At 42.4% G+C, this 20969-nt stretch overlaps 1 protein-coding gene across 2 annotated transcripts in view; it reads left to right on the top strand.

Annotated features, from left to right (window-relative positions):
- The window catches only part of LOC117446763 (PRA1 family protein 3-like), a 32182-nt gene that overhangs the window by 5473 nt on the left and 5740 nt on the right, over positions 1-20969 (top strand). Inside the window, exons 1-2 of one of the 2 annotated variants that reach the window (XM_034083162.2) lie at positions 15642-15884; positions 17985-18202. In XM_034083162.2, the coding sequence (XP_033939053.1) occupies positions 15733-15884; positions 17985-18202 (370 nt within the window). In that variant the 5' untranslated portion in view covers positions 15642-15732. Of the gene's footprint in view, positions 1-15641; positions 15885-17984; positions 18203-20969 lie in introns of those variants that run through there. The other variant, XM_034083161.2, reaches the window with a different exon arrangement.

The following is a 20969-nucleotide window of genomic DNA, read 5'->3' as shown; positions in this document are numbered from 1 at the left end:
AGCTGCATCGCTGGAAAAAGAAGTGTTGGTATGTTATTGTCTCTCTGTTTAAGACTTATGATAATATGTGTCTTTGTGCATAATAGCCTGATTCTTGTTTGCTTGAACCATGTTAACGTTTCTGTGCATGAGCTCACAAAGTTGAGAGATTATGTTTTAGATATGTTACGTGCTGTTAGCTAGCTAACCTTAACTGTAATTTACCAGATCATTAAAAAAAACACTCACATGCACCTAAAGAAGGTTCCAGAGAACACATTTTCATTCAGTTATCTTGAGCTTAAAGGTCAGGGGATTACCCCTTTGAATATGGTCATGTCATTTTTCCCTCGCCAAAATGTTGCCTATCTTTGCAGTGTTATTTAGCCTCTTTGCTGATCAGCATGACATGGTTTTGACAAGGCACCAATGGATTCCTCAGATCCTAGTTTCATATGATATCATCTTTACTCTAGCTTCAGAACTGAGCCCTCTAGAGCCTCTGAAAGGCAGTACAATTGTCCGGCCCGGATTAGGGCCCTAGGGTCTCAGAGTTAATGATGGTCTTTAGCACATGTGTTGATTCTGCCCTGATAATGAAGTCACTTTTTTTTTTTGATTTTATGTTTCTCACTTCATTTTTTGTGTAAATTGTATGCATGAGGACAGCCGCAGTGATGCAACTGAACACGTCCTGAAGATCCTGGTTGTCCATGGTGCCAATGAAGAGGATCCAGTGGATGCAGCCCTCCTGCTTGAAGGCAGAGGGATGATGCCAGGATGCCGCAGTACTGCAGAGGCATGCACGCTGCTTATGGGGCTGATTTATGCCTTAAACCTGGCATACCCCCCAACACTGCGCTACACTTTTGAGGTGTTCCAGAAACTTTTTCTCGGACTGGATGGGATTAAGCTGACCCCAAAAGTACAAGCTTTGAAGGTGAACCTGCTGTCTTAAAGACATGGCAAAAAACAATCTTGGATCGTACATCCCAACTGACTTCTTCATATGTACTGTCCACTGTCCATGTTGCAATTGCTCAGTTTCAGGGAGCTGTATCAATCTCTGTCTCCCCCTCTGACATTTTTTTCTTTCTCCGTATAAACATTTCTCCCTCTTTCTCTCTCTCACACGGATTACAGTTGTTGCCGTCTATTCATATTCTGTTATATGTTTTTTCCCTCTCCTTAGGTAAAGAAACATTCAACATTTTAAACAGAAAAAATATGATAAAATCTACTTATCTACCTCATAACAGTAACTATTACAGATACATAATATTTAATTTGATAACAGTGATGTTTCTGTCCATGAAGAAAATAATTGGACTTTACTTAATTAGTTCAAATAAATATAACGTGTAACTTAAACATTAAGTAAGATTTACTTAATATTTTCACAAATGTTACGTCTGGTGGAAAGTAAGTTCTACTTGATATTACAGCAGTAAAATATACTTAAAAAATTAAGTGCAAATACTTGCTAAGATTTAATCAAGTAAATCCTACAAGTCGTTTCTTTCAGTGTAGTATCCCTGCACATTTGATGGTTGGGCAACTTGAAATGGATTTGTCCACATTGTCACTAGTTGACCTTGCCTAAATAAACTTGGTTGATACTGGCAAAGCATTGCATTAGCATGTTGGAGTCCCAAGTTGATCATAAGTGAATAATCTAGGGGCTCGCCTTTCCCTCCTTGGTAGATCATCTCTTTGCTCCCTTTCATCTCCACCTGAATCTGAGTATGGGGATGTTGGGTTCTCATTCTGTGCTTCCTCAACTGGTTGAACATCTCCACACTCACAATTTTCCTCTGGCAGCACATCTTCTTGTGCGTTTGTTATAGGCATCTCTTTAACCACAGGCTCATCTGTACTCAACACTGGTGTGTTCTGTTCAGCACCATCTTGTGTGTTAGACTGCTCCATAGTTACATCAATAAAGGGCCTTTGAGAATGTTCTACTGGCTTGTAGTAGTACTCAAACTCCTCTTCGTCATCTTCCTGTTCCTGAGCTGTGCCTTCAGCAGCTGTCTCTGTCATCCTTCTTTCATTCTTTTGCTTGGACACTGTCTTTGGCTGAATTTCCAGAGGTAAGTGATCACAAGGTATCAACAGATTGCGATGCATTATTCTCGATCTTCCTCTTCCCTGCTCAGGTCTGATTTCATAAACTGGAATGTCTTCTCCGACCTGGCGGATTACATAGTGGATGTTCTCTTCCCAATGGTTACGAAGCTTTCCAGTGCCTCCTCTCGGTGTCTTGTTTCGAACAAGGACACGATCAACAACAGCATGGAGCTTCTCACTTTTCCCTTTTCCATTTCTCCATGTATGTTCGATGGCCTGTTGTTCCTGTTTCAGATGTTAGACCAAACAGTAGGTCAATGGGTAACCTTGGGGATCTTCCAAACAGAAGGTAAAACGGGGAGAAGCCTGTTACCTCACAACGTGTGCAGTTGTATGCATAGATCAGCTTGTTTAATGATTCCTTCCAGTTTGTCTTCTGTTTATCAGTAAGTGTCTTTAACATCTGTAGCAGCGTTCGATTGAAACGCTCAACTTGCCCATTTCCTTGAGGATGATATGGTGTTGTTCGCGACCCAAGTACACCACAGTTCTTTTTCAGCTGGGCAAAAAGCTGGTTCTCAAATTTGCCGCCTTGGTCGTGATGTATACGTGTTGGTAGACCAAACTTGAGAGCATAATCATTAAATATGCGATCAGCAACAGTTTTGCCAGACTTGGAAGTGGTGGCGTAAGCCTGGGCGAAACGAGTGAAATGGTCAACGATTACCAGTATGTACTCATAGCCGCCGCTGCATTTGTCCAAATGAAGAAAGTCTATTGACACCAGTTCAAAGGGTTGAGTAGTGACAATGCTTGTGAGAGGTGCACGTGATTCTTTGCATGGTGTTTTTTGCTTAAGGCAAGTACAAGTCCTCGCTACATAGTGTTCAATTTCTTTTTGCATGTATGGCCAAAAGAATCCGTCTCTAATCAGTGATGTTGTACGATCAATGCCTTGATGGCCCATCTCATCATGCAACTCTTTCAGTACAGTGATTGTATGCCTCTCAGGTAATACAAGCTGTGTTCTGTTAACTGTCTTCCTGCGAAGAATGCCATCGTCATCGATATGGAGTCTTTCCCATTCGCGGAGAAGGCACTTGCTTTGTTTACTCAATGCATGTCTATCTGGCTTGTTGTCCCTCAGTTTACACTGCATCACTGGACCAATGTTTTTGTCGTCTTCCTGTGCTTATTTCAGGAACTGAAAATGATTTATACATTGCTTCACTCACTGATGAACATTGGAGAGTGGTAAGTACTGGCCAGACCAACGATGAGCTTGAGTCTTGAGTCTCGACTGCTTGGGCTGTAGCTGCCACACAGTCTGATGGGAGCTCTTCAGTACATTTGTTCATCATCTCTTCAACATTTACAGGCATCCTTGCTAGACTGTCAGCATCCACATTCTCTTTCCCTGGACGGTATCGAATGGTAAAGTGAAAGTCGGCTACCCATCTATATCCAGTTGCATTAAGCTTGGCACTCGACAGGACATAGGTAAGTGGATTATTATCACTGTATACAGTAATTGTAGGCGCATAGTACAAATAGTCTCTGAATTTTTCTGTTACTGCCCACTTTAATGCGAGAAATTCCAATTTTCCTGAGTGGAGATGGTAATTTCGTTCAGAGGCTGTCAGTGTCCGAGAACCGTAGGCGATCACACAGAGTTTACCATCCTGTTGGTATAGGACTGCGCCAAGGCCTTGGTTTGACGCATCTGTATGGAGGACAAATGGCAGTGAGAAGTCAGGGAAGACTGGGGGCTCAACCAGACAGTCTATTAGCCGTTCCAGGATGCATTGATGTTCTTCAGTCCACACAATTGGTTTGTGTGACGGCACTCCTTTCTTTTTTTCTGTGACTCGTCTTCTTTTTCTCCTGCTTTCTGTTACATTGTTGTCTTCTGCTGTACTTTTCAACAAGTCATAAAGTGGTCCAGCAATTCTGGAAAAGTTCTGTATGTATTGTCTGTAGTAGCTTAGCAAGCCCATGATAGCTCGAAGCTCTCCCACATTTTTCGGTCTCTTATTTTTCAATGATCTCACAGCGATGGTGCCAGCTGGATCGATTTTGCTACCTTCGGCAGAAACAACTCTTCCCAGGTATTGAACCTCACGCTTGAAAAGTTCACACTTGCCGGGCTTCAATTTGATTCCATATCTTCTCAACAGCTGTAGAACTTTTCTGACATGGTTCACATGGTCCTCAAACGATTGACTGTACACAAGTGTGTCATCCAAATAGGGGATGCAGATGTTGTCTCGCACTTCTTCTAAACACTCTTCCATGCACCGTTGAAAGGCTGCTGGTGCATTCATCAGCCCAAATGGAATTCGTATCCATTCATACAGGCCCCACGGCGTCACAAATGCAGTTAAAGTTCTGCTGTCTTCATCTATAAAACCCTGATGGTAGGCCTTCCCTTGGTCCAACAATGAAAACCAAGTATGACCGCCAAGACTGTCAAGGATGTCCTGCACTCGGGTATCGGTTGTCTGTCAGGGTGTGTCTTTTGTTTAACTCTCTGTACTCTATGCAAAGACGTAAGCTGCCATCTTTTTTTCTTACACAGACAACAGGTTAGGCATATGGTGAGCTGAATTTCTTTACCCATCCTTGTAGGGCTGTGCAATTTAATCGATCCTGCGATATATATCGATATTTAGTTTTCCGAGAAAGTATCGATATTTCAGCCGCGGGTATCGATACATTAAGTCTGATAACTGTGTTCGTTATCCTCGCGTCCAGGAGAGAAGCTTTAAAAAGGAGACTAATTGAGTCTCTGAGAATGTTCAAATGTATACTTTAATTAATAAAAAGCGCGGTAATGTTACAAGCAGAAGATGGTTCAGTCAGAAAAACAGCTGTGTTCTCGTGAGGGAAGAGAGCGAGCTCCACCTTTCCAGCTGTTAAATATCCTCTGTGGGCCGGTTGGCGCTGCTGGGGGCCGGCCCTCCACGTCTCCAATGTTCGTTGTTGCGCATTACAGAGGATTCAGACATTGTACATTAAATATATAACTGAACTTATCTCTTTCATGACTTTTCATTTAATACATTTTAAACGCTGTAATCAATACTCCAAAAATACCTCACGGCTGGTATCATTTCCGGTAGTTCCGAATGTTGTCTCATGCTACCCACGTCTGTAAACAAACGTATTTAAATAAACTGTACCTTCATTTAATATTCAGCAATAATAATATCTCGACGTCTATAGTTGTAGTGTTGAAATCAGTAGGTTTCGGTGTGCAACACTCCGTGTCATATCGCTACTAAATTCACCTCTATAGTAAATTGTATATTAGCCACATGCTAAATGCTAACCGGAGATGAAGGATTTTCAGAATAAAAGCTTAACAACTGGTTGTGCACAAGAACTTCTGGTTTTTCAGTATAAAACAGCATTTAAACTGACGGTATGTTTATGGTACTTTATGCCATCAAAACATTGATTTTAATTTCTAACAAGTCCCATTCAAGTCCCCCGTGTTTCGCCACCTGCTGCACCTTTTCATTCTCCATTGTCCATTGTGATACTGCACTTTACAGCTACAGTTTGCACTGTTTCAATAAATTAAACTAATTTTCTCACCACATCTTTTGATTCATTTTGTCCAGCATTTGCAAGCTGTAGACGCTCGGTCAGCCATATATTGTATAATTGATGTTTTCAGTTGAATTAATTCAATCCAAGTCAATGGAACACTCACAAGATGTCACCAAAATCACACTGTCCCTTTAAAATCTTTCAGAAAATGATATAAGTATATTGAACCGTATCGAAACGTATCGTTGGCTGAATATCGTGATATATATCGTATCGTTGGCTGAATATCGTATATCGTATCGTGAGATTAGTGTATCGCTACAGCCCTACATCCTTGTGCAATAAGGTTATGTAGATAGTCTTTCATCTCCTTATATAGTGGCTTTGGCACAGACACGTACGTTCGTGCTACAAGATCTGTGTCTGTAAGTGATATGCTCAACTTCAGCTTCTCAATACATCCAATATCATCATCTGACTTCGAAAAAGATGAACATTCCTCACGAAGCATATCTTTCACCATTACTTTCTCGGTTTCACTTAGATGACTGAGGTTAATTGGTGGATTCCATGGAATGTCAGCATCATGTTCACTCTTTGCATTCACTTGATTGACTGACACTGGAGGATGCTGATTTGGTTTCTCTAACACTGTAGTTGGATACACAGCCTGGACTTGCTGCACTCTGCCCACAACAGTTCTTCCTGCCAACTCAATATCGTAATCGGTGGGGTTTTGCACATCGAGAATAATGTAAGGTGAAGCACCACTTTTAAGCATCACCAATGTATCACAAAACTAAAGGCCTTCAGCCCACTGAGGATGTATGTCAGGCTCGAAAATGAGGGTAGTGTCTTTCTTCAGTGGCTGTGTCTGTACTTTACAGTCAATTTGAACAGAAGAGTGTTTAGGAACCATGACTTTCCCTTTTGTGGTTTTTACCATATAGTCACATGACTGTTCTGTAGTCACTAGGTCAATGAAGGCTGTGACATTCTTTTTCTCAAGACTGGGAATAGCTGCTGTTAAAGTCTCATGCAACTGCTCTCTTCTTCGAACATCCATTTGTTCTGAAGTGCTGGTTTTCACTATTCGCTCAATGACATTGTAGCCTAGAATAGGCTGTGAGAGAGATCTGCCTTTCATTACTAGCATGGGGACAATAAGTTATTTGGGATCAGCTCCTTCTGCAGCTAATCCAAAAGTTACCTCAATGTAGCCCTTGTAAGGCATGCTCTCTCCGTTAGCAGCAATGATGTTCAAATTATGAACTCTGAAACATCTCTTAGCTTCTCTTGTGGCAAATGTCTCTTTTTCCATTTTTCATCAACAAAGCAGACTTGGGAGCCTGTATCCCACAATGCTTTAGTTTTACGGTCTTGGATGTAGCACTCAACTATACACTTTTTTCCTACCAACGCCACAAGACGAGATTGGCTGTCCTCTTTTCTGGTGTGGGATGTGCTTGCACTTGGTTGAGAGCACTGATTAACATGTGTGTGAGGGGGCTGCTTGCATTTTTTGTAATGTTTTGGCCAATGTTCAGTTTGACAGGTTTTAGAGCAGTAATTGTCTTCTTTACACGATGCACATTTTCTGAATTTCTGTTCGTTTTCAGGGACACCGTAGTATGAGCAATGCTGTTGGGACATTACACTGTTGTTGGTTACTCCTTGTCCCGTGGGGGTAACCCGGTTTCGTTTAAAGGGACCTCTCTGTCTGGTCCGTTTCCTCTCAGCCTGCAACCTGCGAGAACATGTTCACTACTACCACACCTGTAGCAATGGGTGAAATACTCACTTCCATTTTAGTTGCAGCCAAAACATTTTCTTAAGCGTGCACAACTTGGCATTCTTGTGGTATAGGTGAGGTGAAATACTGTGGCTGTGCTTGGTTAGGCTGTCGCATTGACTCTCTGATTTGTGCAACTTCAGCGCCTATGTTTTTCAGTAATGCCATATCGGACCGCATTTCTTTCAGTTCACTCAGAACATCAGGCTGAAATCTGCTGTTTTGGTCTAGATTAGTATTTTTTCCCTTTTTCTCTGCAGTTGTCTCGCTGGATTGAGCCGCTGCTGGGTAAGTAGTTTATTTTTATTTTGTCTTTCTGCTTCGTTGGCACAAGCAATGTTAACTTTTTCGAGGAGCAGCTCATCACTTGATGTTGTCTGTTGCAAATACGGCTGAAGATCACTTCTAATGTTGTCATTTTGCAGGCCTGTGAGAACAGTGTGGAGAAACATACTCTGTACGAGGACAGGATCATATCTTAGACCAGATTCTGCCTCCTGTGAAGCAAACAGAATTTTCTGTCTTAAATCCAGAGCACAGATCAGGAAGTTTTGTGGAGTCTAGGGATGCTCCGATCGATCGGTCACCGATCGAGATCGGCCGATACTCACTCTCTACCGATCGATCGGTGCTCTCTAAACATGCCGATCGCGAGAGCCGATCGCATTACGTAAAATACATGACACTTTTCTCTGTGTGCGGCAAAACAAGCTCGACAAAATGGCTTCACCGGTCTGGCATTATTTTAAGGTGTCCGAAAAAGACAGTAAAATAGCGGAATGCAACGTGTGTGAAGCAGAAATCCTGCAGCTCCGCCTGCCGGACCGGTAAGCGCAGCGAAACACACACACAGGGAGAACCAGACCGCAGTTCATTTCCTCATATTCCAAACGAGAAATTACGGTAGCAAATCACCCGGTTCTTTACGACCAGAACTATTAACGGGATACAAAGCGGAGGAACCAGGCATGGAGGGAGGTGGCAGAGACAGTGGGTGAAACTGGTAGGTTTTCGCCTGTTTGGGGAGTTTATATATATATATATTGCTCTCATAAAATCCCCGGGGTTTTTTTGCTTTGTATGTCGGGGGCGGGAGATTCATGTGATTGGTTGTTGGTCGCGTTGCTCGCAAAAAATCCCCAAGCTTTCAGACACGCCCAGCTCCAAGATTTTCAAGATTTTTGAAAAGCTGCTGTGTGGACGTACCGTAAGAATTAGACCTAACACACTTAGCTATTTTATCTACCTCTGGAACAAGCTAAACTAGTTTATTATAAATATATGTATTCTTCATTGTCGGGTCACTCATTACTGGATCAGTGAGCTGCATGAGACAGGCTGTCAGGAGAGAGAGAGAGGGGGAGAGAGGGGGGGAGAGAGAGAGGGAGAGAGGAAAAGAGAACATTTCTCCCGTGTTCTTCTCCAAAGTGAATGTAAACTTGAATAATGTACATCATCTGAATGTAGTAATTAAGTTGATTGTTGTTTGTGGAAGCTCCAGTGAATAAGCATTAACTGAGTTTTAAACATCACTTTAAATGGAAGATTTAAAGTGATGTTTAAATCTACCATTTAGGCCCCGCCCACTTGTTCGGATCGGCGATCGGTATCGGCCGATACTGATTCCGGCGATCGGCCCCGAAATTGGCGATCGGAGCATCCCTAGTGGAGTCTCCTTGTTACTTTGGACCTCCGAGGTCAGTTGTTTGTACAGTTCTGTTGCTCCTTTTTCTTGGTAATGGGACCCGAGTATCCTCCTCAAGGTAGGTAAAGTCAGGTTGATTTTTCCCTTCAAATAGCTGCGTAGTTATTGGCCTGGTGCTATTGCCCTTATCACTGCATCCAGTATTTCTATTTCAGGAAATCTCTTGCTCATGCCTTGCTCAATTTGATGTGCTAGACTAGAGAATGTAAGTTTGTCTTTTTGACCTGGCTCACCAATCTGGCCTGATATTTTGAATTCTCTGCTCCACTGTAATGAGACACGTGGTTGGGGGGTCTGTTGGACAGTCACATTGTCTTGTTTAATAGTATTACCTTCCCCACTCACTAACCTTTGGGCCCCACCGGTCTGGTCTGGTTTTGCCTGTAGTGAAAACGCTAAGGCTGACTGTAGTTTCTCTATCTCTTTAAGCAAACTTTCTCTTTCTGACGGCTGACATGTTCCTGCACCACGTCTGTCTGTTTGTCACCTGAACGCTGCTCTTTTCCTCTGTTATCTTCTCTTCATAAAGCAGCCTGTTGTAACTCAACTATTTTATCTTTTAGAACAAGTAGCTCTGCCATACCCTGATCCTCAAGTTCACTTAGCTCTTCTCTCTCTAAGTGCATTGTAACATGTGAGATGAGAGACGAACGTTTTTTACCTGATACATACTCAAAAGTTGACCCGGCAATAGTTAGGAAATCACACAATCAAATCATCCCTTGTCAGTGTGTACAGTTTACCACCAACTTCTAGCTTCAAGTCTTCTAGCGCTGAGGAGTCCATTTGAATCTCTTTTCCTGTGGACATTGTCAGTGTAATGTAGAACCTTCACTTTGCAGATGAGACAGCGTAACTCTCCTGGCACCCGTAGTTGACCTCAGATTGTATACAAGTCCCTCTCCGTAGCTATTGAACCACCACACGTCGTCGTCCACCCTAGTTGTAGTGAAGATGGGTTGAATGATGATCGGGGACATCTATCTAGAACAGCTGGCCCTCGTCACATTCGTCTCGGACGAGCCCCAAATGTTACGCCCCTGATAAAAGAGAAGAATTTTGACGAGTCAAAGTTAGGTTTCATTCTCTTCTTTACTCGAGTGAGTCAACAAATGCAACACCTTTCAATAGAACATACAACTTGGCTATTAAAGTGCCAGTGAAGTGCATGTTTTTGCGCCAAAATGAAATGGCAGTTTCATTCCTTACATATCATTGTGCCTGTTCATGGCTAAAATAATTTTAATTATTGATTAATTAATTAAAATTAATTATACGTCTGAGCCTACCGGAAGTTGCTGACGATAGCGGCGGTGACGTCACAAGATGGGCCCAGTTGTGATTGTAAACATGGCGGAGACTTTGGAAAGTGATACAAGTGTGAGAGAAATGATTGATTTTGACAGTTTCTCGATTTAATTCCATTTCCTGCCTTTCTACAAATATATTAGGGACTATAGTGTTAACAAATCCAAGAAAAATGTGTAATGTACATAATGAGTGTGCACACTTATCTAGTATCCTATCCATGTGAACCTGTTTTATTTGTGATGACCTCACACCCTCACCCGGGAAGATGTTTTTCTTTAAATTGAAGTTAAAGGCATCAATCTGGTGCACTTTGAGGGCAACATTAAGAGATTTATGGATACAGCTCTCAACACTCATATCAAACATATTTCAATAATCAAAAAACATTGGAAGGATTTCTTAACCTATTTTATACAACTAACATAGATGGAAATATTTGTTTACATAGATGACCAAACCAACTGAGATAACTTAGGCTACAGTTTACAATCTAATCACTCAGAGTCCTTTACCTCCCTGAGCTGACGTTATCTCTCTCAGTCCAACAGGAGAGGACTCTCCCTCTTGAAACAGCTAATCTCCGTTAGCTCCGAGCTAGCACTAGATGCTAACAACAACCCTGTAACTCTCTCAGTCTCTCTCTCTCGAATCGACCAGTGGCCTTTATTTGTCATGAACAATCAACGAATCTACGAAACAATGACACCAGCCAGACTCACCTTCATCTTTTGGGAACAGAAATATCGCCACTTCGGCAGACTTGACATTACTACAGCCAGCGGCAATGCATCGCTTCCCGTGTGTTTTTCCTCCCTTTTTCTTCACTGTCGCCTCCATTGTCAGGTTTTCTCGATTGGCAATCACTTCCAGTCGACTCCGACACACTTTCCAGTAAAATACTCGCTCAAAAACTTTGATAAATTCGACTTTGAAACAGAGAAACAATACACTGTGATGAATGTAAACACTTCGGAGGCGACCATCTTGTGACGTCACGCAGTAGCTCGCAAGCCACGCCCACGAAGGCGGAGGTCAACTGCGGATTTCACGGCAGCAAATTCAAAACTCATCAAATTAGTTGCTATTCCAACATCTTTTGATATGGGTTTCAATGGACAATTTTGGTCATTACTATATGTATTAGCATAACAGATCATGCACAGGCGCACACTTCACGGGGTCTTTAACACTGTATTTCAATCATGAAACTTCTTAATTACCACAATATCATTGATACGATTATATAATTGACAACATAGCAGAACCCTCACAGAATTATTTAACTAAAATATAAAGACAACATATTACATATAACTTTGTGCATACACAATACACAAGATGGCGGCAAATGTTTGTTCATGTAACCATGTAGACGTTACACATTCTCAGCTAGCCCAAGCTGATAAAACGTAATAATAACACTCAATATTTCACACAACTACTTTAAAACACTCCTTACACATGTTATGTTATAGTTTGGCTATCTACATACCTGATAAAAGGGAAGAATTTTGACAAGAGTCAAAGTTAGGTTTCATTCTCCGGTACTTTACTTGAGTGAGGAAAGTGCCGCGAAACCCCCAGGTATGTGGGCGGAGACAAGAGCAATCTATCTCCGTCTCCCAGATCAAGGCCATCTAGTCGATCACAGTTTAACAGATCACACGTCTCCAAAACAAACACAAACAAGCGCAGACAGAATACCTTCTCATCCTTTCCAAACATCCTACAATTAAACTACATTAACAAAGGTCAAAGGTAACAGTTAAAATACTGTCAATGTTACAAAAACAATCCATTACACACTCCCCTGCTAAATTTGATGTCGTCCTGAACCTGAAATGTTCAATTTGATCTTGAGGTGTGTCAATAAAGTGATTAATGTTGGCATCAACACAATAAATCTACTGAACTACTGTTTCTGTTTGTGTCAAACGGTCTCAGTCCTTCACTCCTTCACGGTCCAAGTGAAGGAGTTCAAGTATCTCGGGGTCTTGTTCTCGAGTGAGGGATCAATGGAGCGTGAGATGGGCCGGAGAATCGGAGCAGCGGGAGCGGTATTGCAGTCGCTTTACCGCACCGTTGTGACGAAAAGGGAGCTGAGCCGGAAGGCAAAGCTCTCTGTCTACCGGGCCATTTTCGTTCCTACCCTCACCTATGGTCATGAAGGATGGGTCATGACCGAAAGAACGAGATCGCGGATACAAGCGGCCGAGATGGGTTTCCTCCGCCGGGTGGCTGGTGTCTCCCTTAGAGATAAGGTGAGAAGTTCGGTCATCAGGGAGGGACTCGGAGTTGAGCCGCTCCTCCTTCACGTCGAAAGAAGCCAGTTGAGGTGGTTCGGGCACCTAGTTAGGATGCCACCTGGGCGCCTCCCTAGGGAGGTGTTCCAGGCACGTCCAGCTGGGAAGAGACCAAGGGGTAGACCTAGGACCAGGTGGAGGGATTATATCTCTTCGCTGGCCTGGGAGCGCCTTGGGATCCCCCAGTCAGAGCTGGTTGATGTCGCCAGGGAAAAGAAAGTTTGGGGCTCTCTGCTGGAACTGCTACCCCCGCGACCCGACCACGGATAAGCGGGAGAAGATGGATGGATGGATGGATGGTCTCAGTCCTACCATTCTCTACAATACACTGTCCATGTCTGTTGTGTGCCTATATCCCTGTGTGACGGTGTGGTGTAGGTAAGAGTTTGTGTTGCCAACAACGCCACCTAAGGGAGTTTCACCCCCAGGAACTAACTATTCATTATAAAAGATTTACCACACAAGAAACACAGGTTTGTTTTACATAACGGCCAGAGACAGTTTCAGTTACAGTTAACACAATTACTTTATTTTATAACAATCAATTAACTATTCTAAAAACACCAGATCCACATAATACAATAATCTACAAGTTCATACTGGGGCATAGGAGGTACAAGACAGGGCTGCGGCTTACCAGGCGGCAATAAATAAATAGGGGGGAAGGGTCCAACTCAAAACCACTCATGATACCGCAAACCAAACAATAGGACTTGTGAAGACCACCACCACCAGGGACTGGGGTTGCCGCCTCAAGCCCACAGCACCTGTCTGACAAGAGGAAGACGGTTAAAACCTCCACACAGTAGTACACTCAAATAAACTAACTTACTAAATAAGCAAACAAACAAAACCAAATGAACGAAGGTATCCAAATAAAGTCGGTGCACCATGGTTAATATAAAATAAGAAAAACACTAGTATATAAACTAAATTAACAAAAGAAAATAACAGTTTCTCAAAGTAAACAGTGAGTTGTATCAGGGAGACTTGGTTGGCGAGTTCCCTGAGAGCCCGAACCGCTCCAGAGTCCCGAAGGGGGGGGGGGGGGGGCACGTCACCAGACACGGAGCTCGCAACGGAACAGCAAATTATTCCAGTAGTGAGTCACTGCAAAGAGCCAAAACAGCAGGACCAGTTGTGGTCTGGTCTAGCAATTAATAACACCCCTGAAAAGGGCACAGGTACATATAATATTATTTAGAGGCCAATTAAACACATGGATATCAATAACTGAATTTACAGGTTCCCATACATACAATCTATTCAGCCACAGCATAGCACCTGAGCCGTCAGGGGAGAGGGGCGCACAGCAGGCCCGGCTCCAGGATGAAATGACTGAGGGGGCTGTTAAAAAATCCGAGGGGGCGATTTTTTTTCACAACAACAAAAAATACTGGCAATGTAATTAATTGACACACCGAGCTTTTTACCTTCTCACTGCTACAATCTCTTTGCTTCTTTATTTTTTATTCTGGATTTACCCCTCTCATTCTGTTCTTTTCCTCTGATCTTTAATAATAGATAGTACATTATTAGATGGCTGCACTTTGGTTAACAGACTAACATTGATTTCCTCAATTTATAAATTGACAGGCTCTGTAATTATACCATAACCTTTTCTCCTCTATCCCTTAACTCGTCTTCCTATACAGATTTACTTACTATATCTACTCTAGTCAGGTCAGGATTAAAGAAACATTAATCTGGTTGATTTTTTATTTTCAGGATTAAATGTTCAAATCAAGGCCTAAAACCTGGCATTCCATAAGAAAGTGACTAATATATAAACCGAATGTAATATTGGATCAAATACTACACCAAATGGACAGACACAGATTAAAAATACAAATAAAGTCCCCTGGTTTGTCTCTAGAGTCTAACTGCCATGAGAAAAATCAAATCAATGTTCCAAAATCCGTCACTAGATGTCACTCATTGTACCAATATGGTTGATATAACACATAACATATTATTATTATTATAGTAAAAAGGGCTCGCTTCGGCAAAAACCTGATCCATACAGGCAGCCCTAAATAATAACAAGTAACCATCATGTGTAGTGCTATCTGTAGTTGTCTCTCTTATCTTTTGTTGATGTCATATTGTTTTCACCAGGGCCGGACCGAAAATTGGGGAGAAAAACTACATCATGTATTTTTTAGCTGCCCGGATTATAACAGACAAAGACTCATTCTGAAAACTGCACTGGAACAACATAACATCAAGGACATGGATTTCAAGTCAATATACGAAAGTAAATCAAGAAATGAAGTAAACAAGCTGATCTTCAAGTTCCTCAAAAACACTGGTCTGAGGACAAGGATTTAATATAAACATTTAATAAATCAACAGTAGGTGGCGATATATGCTCCAAGTGGAAGCGATTCGCCATTAAAGAAAAAAGAAGAAGACGACGAAGTAGTAGAAGAAGAAATACCCTACAAACAGGCACAACACCGTTACTCTGTTTTTACTGACAAATAACATTTGATTTCACCTTGCTCTATTTTTTTTAACGCACGTTCAAAAACGGGAATATTTTCGGGAGTTTCAACCGGGTACCAGCCACCAAAAACGGGGATTCTACCCGGAAAACGGGGACGTTTTGGTAACCCATCCGACTGTGTTTACAGCTAAGCACACACGCTAACATTAAGACTACAAGCTCACTTGGGTTTTGAGGCTTTTGTACACGTTGCTTGACTGCCTGCCCACATATCTGATCTAAACATAGTAACGTGTATTGGGGAAAATAATTATTTAAAGTTATTTAATAATTGTGACATTTATTGTACTTTTTGATGGATGAATGATGCTCAAAGTGAGGGGGCAAATAATACAACTGAGGGGGCAATGCCCCCTTTTGCCCCCTCGTGGCGCCGGGCCCGGCGCACAGGCCATGGCAAAATCCCGCTGCCACAATTAATAATATAAAATAAGCCAGGAGCCAATGTGTCAGATGATAAAGGGAGGCAGACAACGGCAACTCACCAGGTGATAACAACACTGCGCCCATGGGAGTCCTCAGCGGAGCAATTTCTCCGCCACTGCACCGGCAGTCAGATGCGCTGTCCAGATGCGAGTGTTGCGAAACGGCTGCCACGACAAACAATTCATTCGGGCCACGCCGTGCTCCAGCCACCAGCGAAGGGGTTGACACTGACAGGTAAGTCACGAGCTACGCCACACCCCTGTATTTATGCTTCCGGCGCGCCCAGATGTGACAAATCCGGAGGCTCAGGGCACAGTGCCGTGCACCGGTACGGAGGGAGAAAACAATAATAGCCTAATAATAATATCTTAATTTTCTATAGCGCTTTTCTGAGCCCAAAGATGCTTTACATTTGGGATGGAGGGTAGACAAACAAAACAAAAACAAAGACAAAGCCAAAAAGAAACAAAACACAACAGAAAAGCAGTCAGGAGGAAGTTGATTGAGAGGAGGGGGGGGCTTATGGATAGAGAGTTGAAGAGGTGGGTTTTGAGGCGGGACTGGAACAGGGTAAGGGACTCAGACTCACGGAGGTCTTGGGGGAGGGAGTTCCAGAGCTTCGGGGCTGCCACAGAGAAGGCTCTGTCCCCGAAGCTCCGGAGTTTGGCCTTGGGGATTGAAAGCAAACCGGCTGAGGAGGATCTGAGGGACCGGGGTGGTTGGTAGAGGGTGAGGAGGTCAGTGAGGTAGGGGGGACCAGATGGTGGAGGGCTTTGTAAGTGAGGACCAGGAGTTTGTAATGGATGCGGTGTGAAACGGGGAGCCAGTGGAGTTCTTTGAGGACCGGGGTGATGTGATGCCATGATTTGGTGTGGGTGAGGAGTCTGGCGGCTGCGTTCTGGACACGCTGGAGTCTATTGAGGGAGGTGGAGCTGATGCCGTAGAGGAGGGAGTTGCAATAGTCAAGGCGGGAGGAGATGAAGGCGTGAATCAGTCGCTCAGCTGCAGGGCGGGTGAGAGAGGGACGGAGTTTGGCAATATTGCGGAGGTGGAAAAATGCGATTTTTACAACATGACGGATGTGGGGCTCGAGGGAGATGGTGGGGTCAAATATCACGCCAAGGTTGCGTGCCTGGGTGGAGGGGGAAACAGGGGTGCCATCAATGGTGACTGTCAGGTTGGGGGTTTTGCTGAGGGTGGATTTGGATCCGATGAGGAGGAGTTCAGTTGTATTGCTGTTGAGTTTGAGGAAGTTGTGTTGCATCCAGGATTTTATTGCAGTCAGACAGGATTCGATGTGGGTGAGGGGGGGGGGGGGGGGGGGTTATTGGGGGATTTGGTGCTGAGGTAAATCTGGGTGTCGTCGGCATAGCAGTGAAAGTCCAGGTTGTATTGGCGGAAAATCTGACCAAGGGGGAGGATGTAGATGATGAAGAGGAAAAAACCTCCTGTCACGGCTAATGACAGGCTAATGCTAAGCTAACCTTCTTTTTTGTTTATTTACATGATGTCTGGAGATTTTCCGAAATGTAGCGAGTTAATGATCTCACCTGTAAAGTGGAAAGTGGATTTGATGTGGGTTAAGATCGGTTAAGATGTATATTATTTTGTGTCACAGGTAAATGAATGCAACTGTGCATTTTACAATTGAGTAAAACAGTTAAACAGTTTAAGGGTTTTCAGGGCTGAAATTAATGAATTGCATGAAGAGTATATTTACTGTATCTTGGTTCCTGTCCTAGTATGCATAATGTCTGTGATACTAACAGGTACAATGTTCCATCCAACCACTAGGTGGAGCCAGTGACCACACACACACACACACACACACACACACACACACACACACACACACACACACACACACATGATGTAAGAGTGTCAGAGGGGCCCTATTATACTAAAAATAATTCTGGTAATTTTCAGGTTCATATCAGTATGTTGTGTCTCTACTGGGACATGTCTCCATGCTTTAATGTTCAAAAGCTCTTTATTTTTCTCATACTGCCTGTGCTGCAGTAGCTCTTTTCACCCTCTGTCTGAAACCAGAGCCCAGTCTGCTCTGATTGGTTAGCTGGCCGGCTCTATTGTAATTGGTCAACCGCTTAGAAATGTTGCGCCCCTTAGCCTCACCCCCTTAACATCACGTATAATGTGTTGGAGCTTCAGCCAATAGCAGTGTGTGTTAAGTAGTGATGTCACTATGTTCTGGAGTTTAGGGATTTTAGCCTTTGCAGACCATTTACATGCACAAACCTATATAACACACTACAGGAAAGGGAAAACCAAAAATACATTTAACTGACCGTTTCCTCTCATGCGTGTCCCTGCCAGGTGCCTGCACCCTGAGAGGATGTTCGCAGCCATGGCCCTGGGGTCGGCCATCTTCCTGGGCCCAGTGTGGGCCGCAGAGAACCAAGACTTCATGGGCAGCTTGAAGAGAGTCAACCATGTAGTGTTCGGGATCGGCCTCGCGGTCACCAGCTACATCTTACTCTGCATGCTGGGGAGCATCATGTGGTTCCTGTCTGCCATCTCTCTCCCCCTGGCTCGTAAGTAAACACACAGATTTCAATTCCAAAGGTTTTATTGTCTTAAGTAGTAATACAAATGCCACTTCAATCTCATTAGTATGCAGAAAAAGTGACAGGTCGCCCCGCCCCTTTTCGACCGGAAGTCCCGCCTTATTTGACCGGAAGTCCCGCCTTTTTATTTTTATTTTGAAACCGGAAGTCCCGCCTCGTTCGACCGGATGTCCCGCCCCCGCTTCCGGCGGATGTCCCGCCCCCGCTTCCGGTTTTCAAAATAAAATTAAAAATAAATTAAAATTAAAAAAAATGAGAAAAATAAAATGCCGTTGTTTTCAATCAATTAATATGCCTAGGATATATGTCCCGCCTCCTTACCACTTCCTGTGTGGTTAATCCTGTATACAGTATCGAATGTAACTTACAAATACTTGCAAATAACATGAAATTAATCAAAAGTAAGGCATCTTAAAAACATATATTTAAACCTCTCTGTTTTTGCAAACAGGACATGACAGGACATGAGGGGAGAGAACATATGGTGGAGGAGGGGAACACACACACACACACACACACACACAAAAAGCCATCGTCTTTAGTCACTCTTAAATATTTTTCAAGTCGAGAGAAAATGGCCAAGAGACGTCTTGATATGAATTTAATCAGCGAGACACCGGTGACAACTTACAGCCATCCGTTGGGTGCTCCAATCAAGAAACGAATGCAGTTTGTATGCCGGGTTCAGACGCCTACAGCCGAAGAACTTCACGAAGAATGGATTCTAAAAAATGGCGATGTTTGGGGTTATATATTCAACTATATGGCTATTACAAATAACATGAAATTAATCAAAAGTAAAAGCATCTAAAAAACACATATTTAAACCTCTCTGTTTTTGCAAACAGGACATGACAGGACATGAGGGGAGAAAGCATATGGTGACACACTTTCCCCGCCCCTCACCCTCTCCCTCTGTCTAAATAAAAAGCCAGCGTCACTCTTAAATATTTTTCAAGTCGAGAGAAAATGGCCAAGAGACGTCTTGATATGAATTTAATCAGCGAGACACCGGTGACAACTTACAGCCATCCGTTGGGTGCTCCAAATCAAAGTAAAGCATATAAAAAACAGATATTTTAAAAAGTCAGCCTTTTTTGCTAAAGGATAAGGGAGGGGGAAAACCCCAAACCCCCTATGGAGAAGTCATAAACCCCCTATGGAGACAAGCATGTTGTAAACAGAGGGGAGGTAGGTAATATACTTAAATATATATAGAAAGTCAGAGAATATTTATCAGAGGATAACGCATATACATTTGTACAAGTCGACACGGGTGCATTTTGTTAAGAAAACAGAGTTTTCGTACTCAGACCGCTGCAACAATTTCAAGCAGATCTCTGCGATATGCAGTCGCTGTCCGAATATAATGATGGCTTTAATTATTTGTTAACAGTCATAAATGTATTAGAAAAACCTGTGCTCAAACATTAAAAGAAAAAGAAGGGTAAGGTTACCAAAGCTTTTTGATACAGGTTTAACACACAGCGAGATCCCTAAAAAAGTTACAAACAGCTGAGGGGAAAGAATTCTTTAATAAAGTTTAATAAAGTTTTTCAAAACTTGTTGAAGAAAATGGTATACAACATTATATATAACCGCCATTGACATAAAGGCATGTATGGTAGAAAGATTTAACCGTACGCTGAAAACTAAAAAGTGGAGGTATTTTACAGCTAAAAACACTCCTAGACCTATGATAGTGTTTCTTATGTATGACAACTCTACAACTGGTAGAAAGTTAAGTACTTTTTCTGAGCAGATTTTCTTTAAGACTGTGACTCTTAACAAACCAACCCCCCGAGAGACAGACATACTCATCCACTTTTCAACGTATTTTGTTTTTGTCTTTCTCGCTTTTTTTTTCCATTATATTTTGGAAAAAACTACATAGGATTGCTAGCAAAAATACAACATGCAACTAATACATTATACCAATATTACAACTTTTGGCGATATTTTCAACACAATATACTTGTACCCTTTTTTTTTTTTTTGGGTTTTTTTTTGGGTATAATATGAAGTAGTTGGTAAGGAAGGGGGTTTTTCTTTAAGGGTGCAAAACTTTAGAACAGGGTAAAATATTCATTAATTTGTATTGAATTGAGTTTTCTTTTTTGATTTTCAACATACTATATGACTTTTACATATTTCTGACGTACTATACTTTTTTGGACTTTTTTCTGTAGAATCTTGACAAAACTATTACTTGTTCTTAAATGATGACCTATTGCTGGAGATGAGATGAAAAAGCTACAAACGCTTAAAGAACTTTTTTCTAAAAAAACTCTCAATTCTACACTGACTCCCCCCCACTCAACGCAATAAGTCCCACCCCACTCAGCAAATCATCTAAAAACGAAGGAACCCATCAAGACGACCGTTGAAAACTAGCCATGGATCTGAGAAAAAACCAAGTCTGATGTAGCCTACCCTTATTATCACCAGGATAATGGATATGGGCTTAATGACTGGATGGTACAAAGTAGGGGAGAGGATGTTCCCGAAGAAGAGCTCTCCTCTATATGTAATAGTATTGTAAAACGAAACCTTTAAAGTGGTCCCGGAATCTTCATTTTTCAGAAACATTCTGTAACATTACCGAAGAAATTACACTTACTCTTTTTCTTGTGTTACCAAGATACTTTTAGATACAGTTTGGTGTCTGAAAACTGAAACTGGGTGAATATAAAGTACTTTATAAGGAATTCGGATTCTTTTAAAGGCAGATTTT

Source organism: Pseudochaenichthys georgianus, chromosome 5 (genome assembly GCF_902827115.2).
Source record: "Pseudochaenichthys georgianus chromosome 5, fPseGeo1.2, whole genome shotgun sequence".
NCBI lineage: Eukaryota > Metazoa > Chordata > Actinopteri > Perciformes > Channichthyidae > Pseudochaenichthys > Pseudochaenichthys georgianus.
Note: the sequence above shows the minus strand (reverse complement) of the source record. Positions and strands in the feature narration are given on the sequence as shown.